Source organism: Manis pentadactyla, chromosome 1, assembly GCF_030020395.1.
Source record: "Manis pentadactyla isolate mManPen7 chromosome 1, mManPen7.hap1, whole genome shotgun sequence".
NCBI classification, from domain to species: domain Eukaryota; kingdom Metazoa; phylum Chordata; class Mammalia; order Pholidota; family Manidae; genus Manis; species Manis pentadactyla.
The window spans coordinates 82,822,918-82,837,776 of record NC_080019.1 but is presented as its reverse complement, the minus strand read 5'-3'; the positions used below and the strand labels follow the sequence as shown (position 1 = coordinate 82,837,776).

The 14,859-nt window shown below is 33.2% G+C and overlaps 1 protein-coding gene across 4 annotated transcripts in view; it reads right to left on the bottom strand.

The window, feature by feature from the left end:
• Nucleotides 1-1,197: 1,197 nt before the first annotated feature.
• The window catches only part of TSC22D2 (TSC22 domain family member 2), a 46,570-nt gene continuing 32,908 nt past the window's right edge, over nucleotides 1,198-14,859 (bottom strand). For 2 of the 4 annotated variants that reach the window (XM_036896330.2, XM_036896331.2), the window contains 2 exons: nucleotides 5,002-5,053; nucleotides 1,198-4,010 (listed from right to left, as the gene is read on the bottom strand). In XM_036896330.2, coding sequence (XP_036752225.1) covers nucleotides 3,750-4,010; nucleotides 5,002-5,053 — 313 coding nt within the window. In that variant the 3' untranslated portion in view covers nucleotides 1,198-3,749. The remainder of the gene's footprint in view (nucleotides 4,011-5,001; nucleotides 5,054-14,859) is intronic. The other 2 variants (XR_008996645.1, XR_005026946.2) reach the window with 1 other exon arrangement.

The window sequence follows — 14,859 nt, the reverse complement described above, 5'->3', positions numbered from 1 at the left end:
ACTTATCTCCAAGACTTAAGAGTCACTTCTTAGAGGAAAATTTCCTAACAAAGCCATCCTGGACTGTATTTAATAATGCCTTTATTATTGCATTGTATCTGTTGGTTTGTCTATATCCTCACACTGTGAATCTTGAGGGTTGGCTTTTGTCTTAACATAATTACTTGATTATGTTTAAGAGAACTGAGTCATGAATGATATGCCGGCCACTGAGCTACAAAGCTTCCTTTTTTAAAAACGTGACTTCAAATCATCTTAAGTATGTTTCCAGAAAATTAGCTGATATTTCTGGTCCTATGCTGACAAATTTCTGGTAAGAAATTCTGGTTACTCTAATCTTAAGACTCCCTCCTCTTTCCCATGCTTTTAAAGGCCCAGGAGTGACTAGAGTTTGGAGCTTGGAGAAATACTGTTATCTCTGACATGTGATAATTCTTTGTGAACGGCAGTTGTGATTATCACTGGGGGCTTAATGGTAAAACATTCTTAACACTTCTAATAGCTCACAGCATTGGTAATATAATTGGAAATATCCAACTATTTTGGGCATGCAGTTATGAGTTAAAAGTAACTGCATACTTAATAACTCATAACCATTTTTGGGAGGAGGGGGTGTAGCAAGCTGTAAAATCACACTGTTAACTACCTAAAATGAATTTTTGTTGGGCAAAGTTAGATTGGTATTGCAGACACAATTGCTCTGTCAGAATTGTGTCACAATTGCTCTGTCAAAATTTTCTACCTATGGTTTTTGGTCAGCTATAGTAAGCCTACAGAAATTAGTCTACAGATATTGCCCTGAGGAAATTATAGACTTCCAGGTAAATGCATTCCTATAAGATGGTGCCCCCAAACTAGCATCTCAGTAAGTTAACATTCCAGCTGTGTGGAGGAGACCCTACAATTCCAAGGTGAAACTGAAATTTACTTAAGATCCTAAACAAATTAATCACTTGAAGGAATGCTTAATTTTGTTTCCAAATACAGTATGTCTGATGCTGCTAAGCACAACAGATTTCCTAAAGTTTGTCCCTGACTTTGGAATGGGGGACATGCCTCATGAGAGTAGGTTTATGTAAAGTCCATTCATAGCTATTTTTGTGGGGGATGGATTCAAAGGGAAGGAGGTAGGGGAATGGAAGAGCAGAGGAGAGGCACTATCATAATTTTGCGTTTTTTTCAAAACTGCACCATATCTTCTCATCATTAAACTCAAAAGTTTATTAATATTTAAGGCTCTTGATACATATTGCCAAATTACCTTTTAGAAGTACACAGAACACTTGCCTTTCTACATTAGGTTCTGCTGTTTAAAAGACAAATAACAATTTAAGTATTTGCATTTCTTAGGATACCAGAGGTTGCAACTTCAGAAACTGCCATTTCTGTGAACTATCCATATTTTCTACTGTGATTTACATAAAAGTAGTAATAATCGCTTTTAATTACCATTTTAAACATATTAATCATGTCCCTTGTGACTCTACATTTATAGAGTGTTTTCCTATCTCCAGAACCAAAATTTATACTTTCACAAAATCCCAACCTTTTCAAATACTAGTTTTTCTCTGCCTGTATTAAATCACACTGTTCACACTTGAAGGGCACACCTGGAGAAACTTTTGGTTAACATTCCAACATGGAATTTTCACTTTCTATCTCATCTGTGGTGGCTCCGCTTAAAATCTTACTCCACATCTTTAGGGTGCTTTCTCAAGCCTATGTACTTAGTTCCTTTAGTTATTTCTAATATTATTAATATTAAAATTTTATTTTGAAAGATATATCCTGCAGCATACCTAGGATATAAAATTTTTGGTAATCCCACATATACCCCAGATTTATGCATTTAGTTTGTGGCTAATCTGATTAAGTTTTGATTTTAAAAAGATAAAGAACACTTATTTATCCTCATTTAACATGGAGAGCTAACTATTGGTTCTCATTAATTCCTGACATCTTTTAACATGGAGAGCTAACTATTGTTTCTCATTAACTCCTGACTAGCTAGCTGGCAACAGATACAGAGCATGTTAATTTCGACAGGCACCTTTCTGAATTCAAGTAAAAGTTTTGGTAGACAAGGATTTCCAACTTAAAGGTCACTGACATAGCATGAATACTGAGTACAAATATTGCTCACCCATTTCTGCATTCTTTAAATTATTTTACTTTGAAAATTTAAGAACTATGATTAAGTTATTAGTAACACAGGTTTTCATTAAAGAATATGGAACTGTGAAAATACAAGTCTAATTAAGTTAAATTTTGAACACATATAGAGCCAAATATTTCAACAAAACTGCAGTTTAATTTCAGAAAATGTGTTAAAATATATATTTATACATCAATTTCTGACATACACTTAATGTGTTAGTATACACAAAATGATGCTTTCTCTTGAAACTGTATTTATGAAATGTACATTTTAATTTAAATACTCAGTATACACTGCACTTAATCTGCATGTTGCATTTATTAAATACATTAAAATTCTGCAATGTAACAAAACGTTTTCTGCATACGAAATTCAAAACACCATTTTAAATGAACAAAAGATGGCTCACTTCATTTTTTTTTTTTTTTTTACAACTAGTGTATAGTACACTAGCTCAGCTCCACCATACTACCTGTTCGTTCTTTTTTATTTGACATTGTTCACAGACTAGTACATATTACAATAAGAGTGCTGGATAAAAACATGAGGTACGAAAGTGGTTCAAAGATTATAGGTCATGCAGATCATGCTAGACAGCAAAGAAAATTGTGACCAAGAAAACACTAAATAAAAATACATAAAGAATGTGCATTATAAAAAAAAAAAAGAACTCCATTACACAGCTTTGCTTCTTTGGTTACAAAGTAGGTTGAACAATTTCACAGCTTTTTATTCCCACCCCAAAAAAAAAAAAAAAGTCATACGAAATGTCAAAAAGCAGAGGAATTGTGGCAATTTTTCTATAGAAAGTAGAAACAAATGAACAAAGTTTTCTTCATCAAAATAGCCCAATTATTCATTATATCACAATAACTGGTGACTACCTGTACAGTTGCACTATGTTCTTCATACTTACACTATACAAAATTTACATTCAAGCTGGGTCTTTACTACTGAAAATAAATACCGAAGGTAAATTGCCATTAGTGTTAGAAATATGCCAGGATTCTTTTGTTCAATTATTGCCTAAACGTTTTATCTATTAAATGCAATCCTGTCTTTCAACTCCTTTACTGATACATATAATTATTCAAAAACTTAAAAAAGTTCTGTGACATTGTTCATGTAATTATGAAAATAGCAGCCCTGTAATAAATAAAACACAAATAAATGAAAAGTTACGTAGGCAAATTGTACTGATATTGAAAGAAAAGTGGCTCTTTAGATGAACTGTTATTTATAATGTGATAGGAAGGCTCAGGGTATATCCATGGGTAATAGGAAACATGGGAGAGCCACCAAAGCTCTTGAAAGACCCCACTCATGTGCACCAGGTAAATGCAGACTTTGCTTGCTATAATAAACCCCAGCTATTATTCTCCTTGTGTACTCATGATGTGAAACTGGACATCAACAATGCTGCACGACATGTCAAAGAGAGGAAAAGCTCTTGTAGAATGATTGTCTAATACTGAAAAGGCCAAACACACAACCAAAGCATGGCTACTCGCTTTCGTATAAAGTGGAAAGAACACCAGTGGCACACAAGGATAGATTGCTTTCAGTTTTTTCTTAATAAGGAAAGCAAGCTCTATGCTGAGGAGACATTCGGCTGCTGTGGAGGTTGCGTTGGCTGTGGAAGCTGTGCTATCACTGCTTGCTGTTGAGAAGTGCTACTAGGATTGGCCTGTTGGGCTGGGAGTTGGGATAATTGATCATTGTTTGAAAGAGATTTTAACAGTGCATTTTCACGTTCAAGTAAAGAGTTTCTTTCAACTAATTCCTTTATTTGTTCCTTTAGAACTTCCACTTCTTCTCTTACTGCATACATCAAATGGCTTTTCACCAGATCCTGTGAAAAACAAAATTAGGAATGTCAAAAAGAGTGAAAGGGAAAGGTGTTGTTGCTATTTGGTTCTGTCCTATCTGGTGCCTTATAAACACAAGGCATTTTTATATTTGTTTTCCTGCTCCTGCTTTTAATGTTCCTACTGTATCTTGATTGAACTTAAGGGACATGGGGTGGAAAAAAATCCAGTTCCCAACTAATGTGGCAAGCCCAGGAGATTCTTTTCAAAGTTTGGAGTGATTTCCAAAAATATTAGCTCTTTGTCAATTACAAGCTTAGAATTAAAAAAAATTTAAAATCACATGTTTAGATGTTAGACCAAGAGAACAAAGGATATGAAACTGTTGATTCTAACCTAGTTATAGTACTGCTTTAAGAGAGAAAGTGACCTGCAATTTCCAGCTTTTAAAACCACTGGATGTTTAAAAAATAGTTTGAGTCTAACAGTCCTTATTTATATAGCCTATCTACAGTTTTACTAAACTTGAACCAAAATATTTTATATAATATGAACAGCATTATTTTTAAGGTAGCAAAAAATTTTGATAGTAATATCAGAAATCAGAACCAGAATCAACACAAGTCTATTTATTAAAGCTGAGTAAAACAGTATCTGTAAATAACCAAAAGATGAAAAAGATTTCCAGCTGAAAATCTCATTTTAATACTCTTTTCTCTCTAAACTATTTTTGATGCTGAATTGCTCGGGAGGGAAAAAATACATTTTGATTATATACAAATCCCCCCCAGAATGGCCTTTATAGAGGAAATGAACAAAATGTGAGATGTTTTTATGGGGAAAATATTTACTCCATTGGTATTTCTAGACTAAAAATTCTCAATGTTCTAGTATCTTCCACTAGATATCAGTATCAAAAAATATACTTTTGTCATCTTGGTTTAAAGAAATTAGGTGTCTGTTTTTTAGAATCAAAACCATCTACTTCATGCAACCAACGGTCTATGAAACAAGAGGGCTATAAACTTTACTTACCATTGCTTGTTCTATTTTGTTGTCAATGGCTACACCACCTCCCCCAGATGCACTGGAAAAAATTAGAATATTTCATTAAATTATTCTAAAAAATATATCCTTCCTTCCAACTCTTAAAGTAATTAAAAACACTTGTGTTTTACTTAAAACCAAAAATAGTAATTTAAAATAGCTTAAGTCTATTCTCACAATTTCAGTATTCAGAGCTCTCATTTTGAAAATGAGGATCTCAGTAAATAGATGACTTCTAAACTTTTCTAATTTGCCTACGACATACATATGCTACTTTAAAAATAATTCCCAATTCTGTTCAGTTCTCCATTCAGTGAACTTAAAAAGATATACTTTGAATGAGCTGTACCCTCTCCACATCAAATTTCTTCACTTACCAACTAGGTATTCTAATTGCCTTTCATACAGTTATTTATTGCATTAGAAGTCAGATGATGGTTTTTCTCCCATAGATTTTGTTTTAATACCTGGTTTAAAAATTTTTAGAGCCGACTTTTAATGAGCTTTTGGGCAAACAACACTTGCAGGGTTGGTTAACAAGCAACTCAACATTCTGGCAGACCTACATGCTTTGACTGTAGGTTAGTAGCTGGTGAAAATCACCTACCAAGTATGTGGTTTAGACCAGTTTTTCCTGGAAATAATTGGAAGTAGTCTATCTTTTAAGTACATCCCAAGTTCAAATATCACCTTAGCATTTGTATGGTGATAACAAAGAAGACTGAATAGCTGTCTTCTTTGGCAGTTTATATCTTCTATGTATTAAACATAAAAGTAGTGAGGATCTATCTTCTTTTGGGTTTTTCTAAATTTGAAGAACAGTTATTAGGTTTGCTTGTAAAGATGAATCTGATACTTTATAATCTATTATATCAGCAAGAAAAGAAGTCTTTTAACAATTTTTACACAAAACTTTACTAAATACTCTTCATAAAGTACACCCCACCTAAGAAAATTTAGGTGTTAATGTATCTGAAGACTATTTTACTTTAGATGATGTAGACTCTCAATGTTAGATTGAGGCTTACAAAGTCACAGTGGTGACTTTTATATTTTAATCCAAGTAGATCTGGTTATAATTCTGGTTCTGCTACTTCCCTGGACCTCAGTTTCCTCATCTGTAAAACAAAGGGGTTGGTGTCAATGCCTCAACAGACTTTCTACTTTTAAATCCTTGAAACGCTTAATCAATACAGGGGAAACACTAAGCTTGTTTATCCGAGCATTAGCCACATTAATAAAGTGCACTACTTCATTTTTTGCTGCTCCTATTTATAAAATGAAAAGGGGTTTCTTTATACCTAATAATTGAAAAGCATTTACAGTTGACCCTTGAAGAACATGGGTTTGAACTGTGTGAGTCCACTTACATATAGATTTATTTCAATAAATATACTGGAAAAACTTTTAGAGATCTGTGACAATTTGAAAAACATTTTCTTCTCTCTAGTTTAAGAATATAGTGTTTCATACCTGCAACATACAAAATGAATTAACTGTTTATATCATCAGTAAGGATTCTAGTCAACAATAGGCTATTAAGAGTTAAGATTTTTGGGGGTTAAAAGTTACATATGAATTTTTGATATTGCAGGGGATTGGTGCCCCAAACCCCCACATTGTTCAAAGGGTCAACTGTATAGACCATTAATAAATACTTAATGTTATTCTTTAACTGCTTGTAGAAAGCTATGCAAAGCATTGCTATATGCAACTATAAACTACAGAACTATATAAACCATAAGGTTTCCATGTAAAGTTCAGCCCAGACATCATGTGGATATATTCACCAAATACTGGCCAGTTTGGCAAAAAAGATAGTGATATGCATTTAGAGTTTGCCTGAGAATCTTAGATTATGCTTTCTATATTTTAATAATATATCAAGGAAAAACTGAATTAGTTTTAGTCATTTCATGACTTTATTATATTCAATTCTTTCAACACTGCTTTAAATAGAACACCTTAAATGCTAACTTTGACATCAGTTTTATATTTTAACAATAAAACAAAAAAACACCAGATCCTTAAAAAAGGGTTTATTACTTCATTTTTTTGGTATTAAAATAAAAGTAGTTTCCAAACCATTCCCTTAACTAAGGAACAATAATTAGCATCCTATTTTTTGATGATAAACTCTAGTCCTGATTCAGAAATCTTGTAGCAACAGAGGAACAGGTATGCAAAGTATAAAAGGATTATGTTGAAGACAGTGTCTGTTAAAAGGTATTCGTATTTCAATTTTGTTAGGCATTGTTCTTTAAGAGAGTTAAATCAGTCACAGAATTACTATCATTATAATGATACCTTTGGATATTCTGAAGGTTGTTACTTAACAATTCTATAACCTACTGCAGTGGTTCTCAAACTTTCTGGTCACCTCAGTTTCTGATTTGGTAGGTCTGGGGTGAGGCCCAGGACTTTGCATTTCTAACAAGTTTTCAGGTGAGGCTAACTTTACTGCCTGATAGACCATGCTTTGAGAACCCCTGGCTTACAGAAGTAAATGAGAGAAAGAATAAAAAAATCTACCTGGAAAATGTCTTAGTCTGGTATAAAAAACCCTTCATGACCTTGACCTCTACTTACTGTGGTCTCCTTTCCTCTCCTACTCCATCTGGTCCATCTGGCCTATTGTGTTATGGTCTTACATACTATTTGCATTCTGAAATATATGTTCTCATGTTTCCATGGAGAAATTGCTCCCTTAGTTGGAAATGCTCATGGTTCCACTTCATCTGGTTTTTACTTGTTCCTTAAGATGCTCCAGTGCATTCTCTATAATGCTTTCTGATTTCCTAAGGTAGAACGAATTACTCTATCCCTCCTGTGGTACACTAATGTTAACAAATTTTTTATATTGCATAACCAGGAAAGCAGAATAGCAAATTCTGGCTCCTCCATATACTCATTGCATGAATTCTTGGAATTTAACCTTTTTAGACCTCAGGTTTTTAAAATCTAAAATAAGGATTATATGCCCCAATTCAAAAAACTCCTGTGAAGATTTAATGAGTTTAACTAATACTACCCCTGTTAACTCTATCAGATTGAGCTCCTTGACAGAAGTTCCTTATTATCTTTATCTTGGTGAAGAAGTGAACACAGTGCTTGGCACATAGGAGCTTAAATGCATACTGAAAGAGTCAATATGACTCGAAACAATTATTGGTTCAGACTAGGAAGCCATTAAAAAATTTTGAGTTTGGATAAATCAACAGGTCTCAAAGTATAGTGCCTGACCAGTAGCATCAGCACCTGGGAACTTGTTAGAGATGTAAATATCTGGGTCCACCCTAGACCTACTGAATTAGATACTCTTGAAATGGAACTTAGGATATCTAGTTTAGTAATTCCTCTAGTGGATTCTGATAGAAACTGAAGATTGAGAACCACTGCTTTAAATAGCCTGATTTACAATAAATACACCAATATGGTAGTCTTAAACAAGTAAGAGGTATATATGAAGAGTGCTTTAGCTGGGCACCAAATGCTGGTTGTGAAACCATGAGCATGGATCCAAAGATTAAGCTATGTTCATAATATGCCATTTATCTTATCTAGCACATTCCTAGAAGAGGTTCAGCTCTGAGAACAGGGAGGTAACTTCTTGGAAAAGGCACTTGCTCAGTGATCTTTATACAGGCAGTACAGTTTACCTATTTGCTAAGAACTAAAATGTTTTCTTGGTTAGCAAACTGAAGATATCTTAAAATTATATATATCTATATGCAGAATATTGTAAAAACAATTATCCTCCTTGATCTAAGACCCTTCTAACTTTGTGTGCTGTGTCACAATCACAATTAGAGTCCACTATAGGAATCTCCCAAATTACAAAATCAAATCATTTGTAAGAAAAATGATTAAGAAGTAAGAAAAAACTTTGAGTTGGCAAATATGATATACTTATGTTCAAGGCCCCATACCCAAACCAGGTAAAAATGATTATTCATAAACTCACAAGTAGATGCTACCATCTTTCTTAGAGGCTAGGCCTTAGGAATCAAATACTGTTTTCAGTAAATCATCTACAACTTTCATCCACTGACCCCCTACCCCGCATTCTCCCACAATAAGCTCTATAATATCATCACTACTAAAATGCATTAATTCTAACCTGGGTAACATTTTACCTAAGAAATGCATATTTTATCTTTTAGAAAGAACTAGTAAGTTGCTAATTGAAAAAAGATAAATCTAGTCAATCTACAACTCAGCAAGCCTATCAAGGTTAAATAGAAAAAAAAAATCATTCTTCTGTAAGAGGAATTAAAAAATATTTACAGCTTAACACCTTAGTTAACAGCAAATAATACTTCTCTTTCCAAAACGGAGCCTAAGTAGATAAAATTCTTATAGACTTATCAAATGCAAACCTCTACAGTTAAGAATGAAACTATCAAAGTTAATAATAAATTAAGCTAAGAACTCAAAATTTTATATATTCTAATTAGTGACCATTTAAGTTCTATAAATGTAAAAACAAAAAAATAACAGCTTAATTTCATGATTAAAAAAATTCACAAATGCCTCATGTGGAGATTTTTATTATTAGTAACACAAAATAAGTGATTTTTGTGGATGATAAAAGCTATTATTCATGCTAAGCCAACACTCAAAAAACTAAATGTTACTATTTTCTCAATGGTGCAAAAGAAGCTTTTTACCAAGGAACTATTAAAAATCCAGCTAAATATTTATAAAAGAATTAATACTCATTTTTAGTATCTATAAAAACCTTGCTCACCAATGCCCTCAACATATTTTACATTCATCTAATTATTTTTAGGTTGAAATCCTGGCCAGAAAACAATATTTAAAAAGGACAAAGGATACATGCTGTAGATTGTACCAATATCAATTTTCTGACTTTGGATCATACTATATTCATGTAAGATGTTACCACTGGGAGGGAACTGGGTGAAGGGGTTTATAAGACCTGCCTGTACATTTTTTTTTTGCAACTTCTATATGTTATCCATAATTATTCCAAAATAAAAGTTAAAAAAAGATACATGAACATGGTAAGAAGTAAATCAAAGAGTATACACAAATGTATTATATACACAATCCATCAAAGTCCCTCTCCTACCTCAGACCCTCATCATCTGCATTAATAGCTTTTAAAAAAAAACCCATTTAGGAAGAATTTCTTTAATACTTTAGAGTGGAAGAAGCCTAATTATATGCCTCAAAACACAGAAAAAAAATGTGTTCAATAATTTCCCTAAAATATGGAGTACTTCTAGAAATCTGCAAGACTAGAAGCCCAATAGAAAAATGGGTAGAATTCACATGGACTGTTGACAAGAAAAGACATGAAAAGAATACTCAAAATCTGATTCATAATAAAAATAGATTAAAACTACAATGTAATACCATTTCTCTAAAATGACTGGCAAACATGAAAATTTAATACACTATTAGTAAGGCTATAGGAAATGGGCCTTCTCATACAGTGCTGTTACAAGTGGTATAAAGGTATAAATCCTTATAGGCAGCAGTTTGGTTACATCTAACACAATTCTATATACACAAACACACTTAATTCACTTTTGAGCCTGTAATTCCACATCTGGGAATTTATCCTATATGTATTTTTACATACATAGGAAATAATGTGTTTATAAGGCTACTCTTTACAGCACTGTTTCTAACAGCAAGGCTTCTGATTATCAATAGAAAATTGGTTAATAAATCATGGTACAGCCATCCACTCAACTGAGTATTACCCATCTATAAAACAACACACAAAAATGCTTTACTGTGTACTGAGTGGGGAAAATGTATCCTGGAGATCATTAAAAGTAAAGGCACAGATGTATGTATATTACCATTGTGTGAAGGGGGAGATCATACATATTTTATTTGCTTGTTTATGCATAAGAAAACTGGAAGGATACACACACACAAAGAAAGTGGTTATCTGTTTGGGAAGGTAGGCAGATGGGGGACAGGGACAGAAGACTACTTTCCTTACACTTTGTAGAATACTGAAAAAACACATTCCAAAATGAAAATGACTTGTGAAGGAGTTATTACCCTGTAGAGAATGAAATGAAGATGGCAGACAGAAAACAGTAAAGGGAGAAAGGAGGGAAGAAGGGCCAACAACTCCACTTTCTTTAGGAACTATTTCATTCTAAAAGGCATTATGTTCAACATATGAAACAATAATCAATATAAATGGTATTTGTGACTTGTAAAATTTATCTCCTTGGTTTAGGATGAATTATAACCACTTAAAATATGAAGTAAATAAGCACTAAATTATGTTTTCTACCTTTATCTTGCATCTACCTACCACTTCAGCATTTTATTAAAAAATAATAATAATAATAATAAGGGAGAAATGTGAGATTCACATATAAATCAAGTATAAAAATCAAATGAATAATCATATTTGACCTGATTGTTTATAGTTCATGATGCGTGATCAAAACCGAAGTTTCTGTGATATGACTGCCCTTGCACTGTTCAGCATGTAAGAACTTATTCACTATGTAAGAACTTATTCACCATGTAAGAACCTGTTTATTATGCTTCAGAAGATTGGAGACTGTTGAGAATTAGGTTTGGGGTTGATTAATGATTGTGCATTGAGTCCCCTATACAGAATTTTATTGTTGTTAACAACCATTTGATCAATAAATATGAGAGATGCCCTCTCAAAAAAAAAAAAAAAAATGATGTAAATAATGCTTGTAATTCCCAGCATATTTTTGTTCAAAATAATTCTGGTAAGAAAACAGTAAATGTATGTGATAAAAATCTATGATACAATAGGCTAAATAATCTTACACAATAAAAATATTAAATTACAAATGCATTGCAAAGAAGGTGTAGATAAGGTTAATATTAACTTCACCTTCTTTTTCCAGATATCTTTACATTTTCAAGTTAGGATGTTTTGGGGGAATTATTTTAGTATTTGGTAGTAAAATTCTGATGTAGTTTTTTCTTGTAGAGCCACATTCTAAGGAAACAAAAACTAGCAGAACTAAAATTATTTCCATTAAAACACTCAAGATTTAAAAATTTCATCTAGAAAAACTGGAGTCTGATATAGAAGTGAAATATGCACAGCCATTTTACCATTACAACCTAAATATTCCAAATAAACTAAGAAAATTTAATTAATATTCTATTATTTCAAGTTGAATACTTAAATGTTAAAGACACAGAATCACTTCTCTATCTAGATAAATGAGCTTATTCAACTAGCTTTTTATTTCTTATCAGACCAACACTAGGTAAGGTTTGATGGGAAGAAAAAGTTATTTCCTTCCTTTGGGTCTGAATGAAATAGAAAGGGTATGAGAAAGGGGTAGGAGGACAGCATTTTCCCAAATGCTGTGCTTACATTTAGAGCAGCCTCTCTTGAAAGGGATTTCACTGTATTGTTTTACACAGCAACAATAGGTAATATGATGACAGCATAATCCATTACTGGCAAATGAAGGATATATACCAAGGGGCTTAATCCCAAATTAAAAATTTGACACTACAGGCCTGGCTACTTTAATTTTTACTTCTTGGAGACTGGGAAAACAATGTATGACTGACAATTACCTAGACTGAGATGTACACTGGTACCTAAGAATGAAAAGGGGAGAGGGATTAGAAAGGATTTCTACATTTTGCCAATTGATACCTGACAAAGTAGAAGATGCAGTTCCACATATTCATTCTAGATATTCTAAAACCATTCCTTCAGTCTGCTAGGATAGCTAAAAAATCAGAATTTAGAGATTAGAGTACACTTTAATCTAGTAAAAGACCTACGTTTTTCAACATTGTAGAATTATCTTTCCTGGAAGTACAAAATTTAAATATAAAGGGAAAGTTCAGTAGGAATTGTTAATACGAATGAAGACATTAAAAACACACAAGGGTGCAAACTATTTCAGCTATGTTAGGAAAAGCATAAAGATTTTTAAAAAGCTTTCTAGGGAAAGGACTATTAACAGCCATTTTACAGTAAAGATCAATTCTCTTTTAAATGGTTAACAATAGCATTCCTTCTCTTTGACTACGAGGAATTAATAGCACTTTACACCAGCTAAGGAAAATTTCAGGGCATAAGTGTATGAAAATGAACAAAATTGGAGAAGGAACATGATAGAAAACTATGTTAAGGGAAATAAAACAAAAATGTAAAACTTTCAAGATTTGCAGCTCATTTCAGAGACCAATAAACATTGAATAAATTTTCACCCAGCAGTGGGCCTATTATAAAAACCTTTTTATATAGCTAAATCCATCTAACGCTCCTAAAAGTAACCCAGAATACTTCAGCAGTGACATAAAAGTGGGCCAAAGGGGGAAAAAATCATGAACTAGTTTACTAATTTCTTTCTAATGCTTTACATTCTTCCCCCTATCCTCAACTTTCAAACTGGATATCCTAAACTCCTTGACACCCTCCATGGTTTACTCTCTTTGCTCATACTGTTCTCATTCTAAATACTTCTGTGGAAATTCTGTCATTATTTTATAGCTTTCAGCTCAAATACTTTCTCTTCTGTAAAAGCTTTCTAACCCTCCCAAGAGTGTAGTCATGCCTCACACTACCCTTATGGCACTAATCACACAGGTTGTATTACAGGAGTTGCATCTATCTACTACTAGACAAAGCTCTGTGTGCTCTATAAAAGCTACCATGAGGCTGATAAGCCATCTACTGAAGAATGCTGTAGAAGCCTGGGCGCCTGAATAGTATGTACTTAGAATTTGAGTCCTAACTATATATATAACTTGCTACTTTGATTATGGGGCCTCTTTCTCTAGCTATAATATAGCTATAGCTGTACTGGATCACCTCCAAAGCAATTTCCTACACTTATTGGCAAAATTGACTCTTTCCAAGCAGTCCTTGGTATCTAATGCATGGTAATACTACCACTTTAACTAAACTAAAAAGAAAATAATAATCAGGGAAATAGTAACATCATTCCTCATTTGCAGTCTGAAACTAAACTTGCCACATGTTCTTGCTGCCTAATAATCTAATTCATATATCTAGGTAATCCCAATTCCTTTGGAGGCAAAAGGTCATAAATACTGAACAAACTTTGCCTCTTACTTACTAGACAGCCAAATCTTAGTAATTCTTTCTGGTGACACTTTAGTAAAAAATGATAAATTCTGGTCTGTCTCTGTATGATGTTCAACACTCGGTGAATACTGGGTTGTAAGAATATAAAGTTAGAAAATGTCCACCAGTGGTAAGATCTCTAGATGTAAAATTAGCAAATAGAAGTTGCAGCTTGGCCTTAACTCACATTTGCCAAGTATCCTAAGGCAAGTTTCTCTCAGGGGGCTTTCTTCTTTCATCATTTAGTTTCAAAGACTTTTATGAAACTTAGTGTAACCACTTGAATGTGTTTTTTTGTTTTCTTGTTTTTTTTTTTTTTTGGAGGGGTATATATTGGGGGTGGTAAGTAAGCAGTCAAGACAGTACTATTCGAGATAGGTCTTGAAAAAAAGAGTGACCTAAACAAGCAAAGGAGAAGAGATAGCAGAACACTGGAAAATGCTTGGTTGCAGGCATTAAATAAGGTAAAATGATAGTTTTAACAATAGAAGCACAGAGAATCTGTTAAGATCAGAGGGATGAAAGGGACTCACTTAAAACAAAGCAAATGCAAAGAATGAAGAGTTTTTAGCTTGCAGCAAGTGTAAGTGGGAAGGTGGTTAAATGTGCCAGAGAAGAATGCTACAGATAAGGAGTGACCCACAGAGGAAGCTGGGAATAAAGGTGAGAACATGAGAAATTTAAGTTTCACTTGGGACTGTTGAATTTTGAGATATCTGGGATGTAGATACTGGGAGAGAAGTATA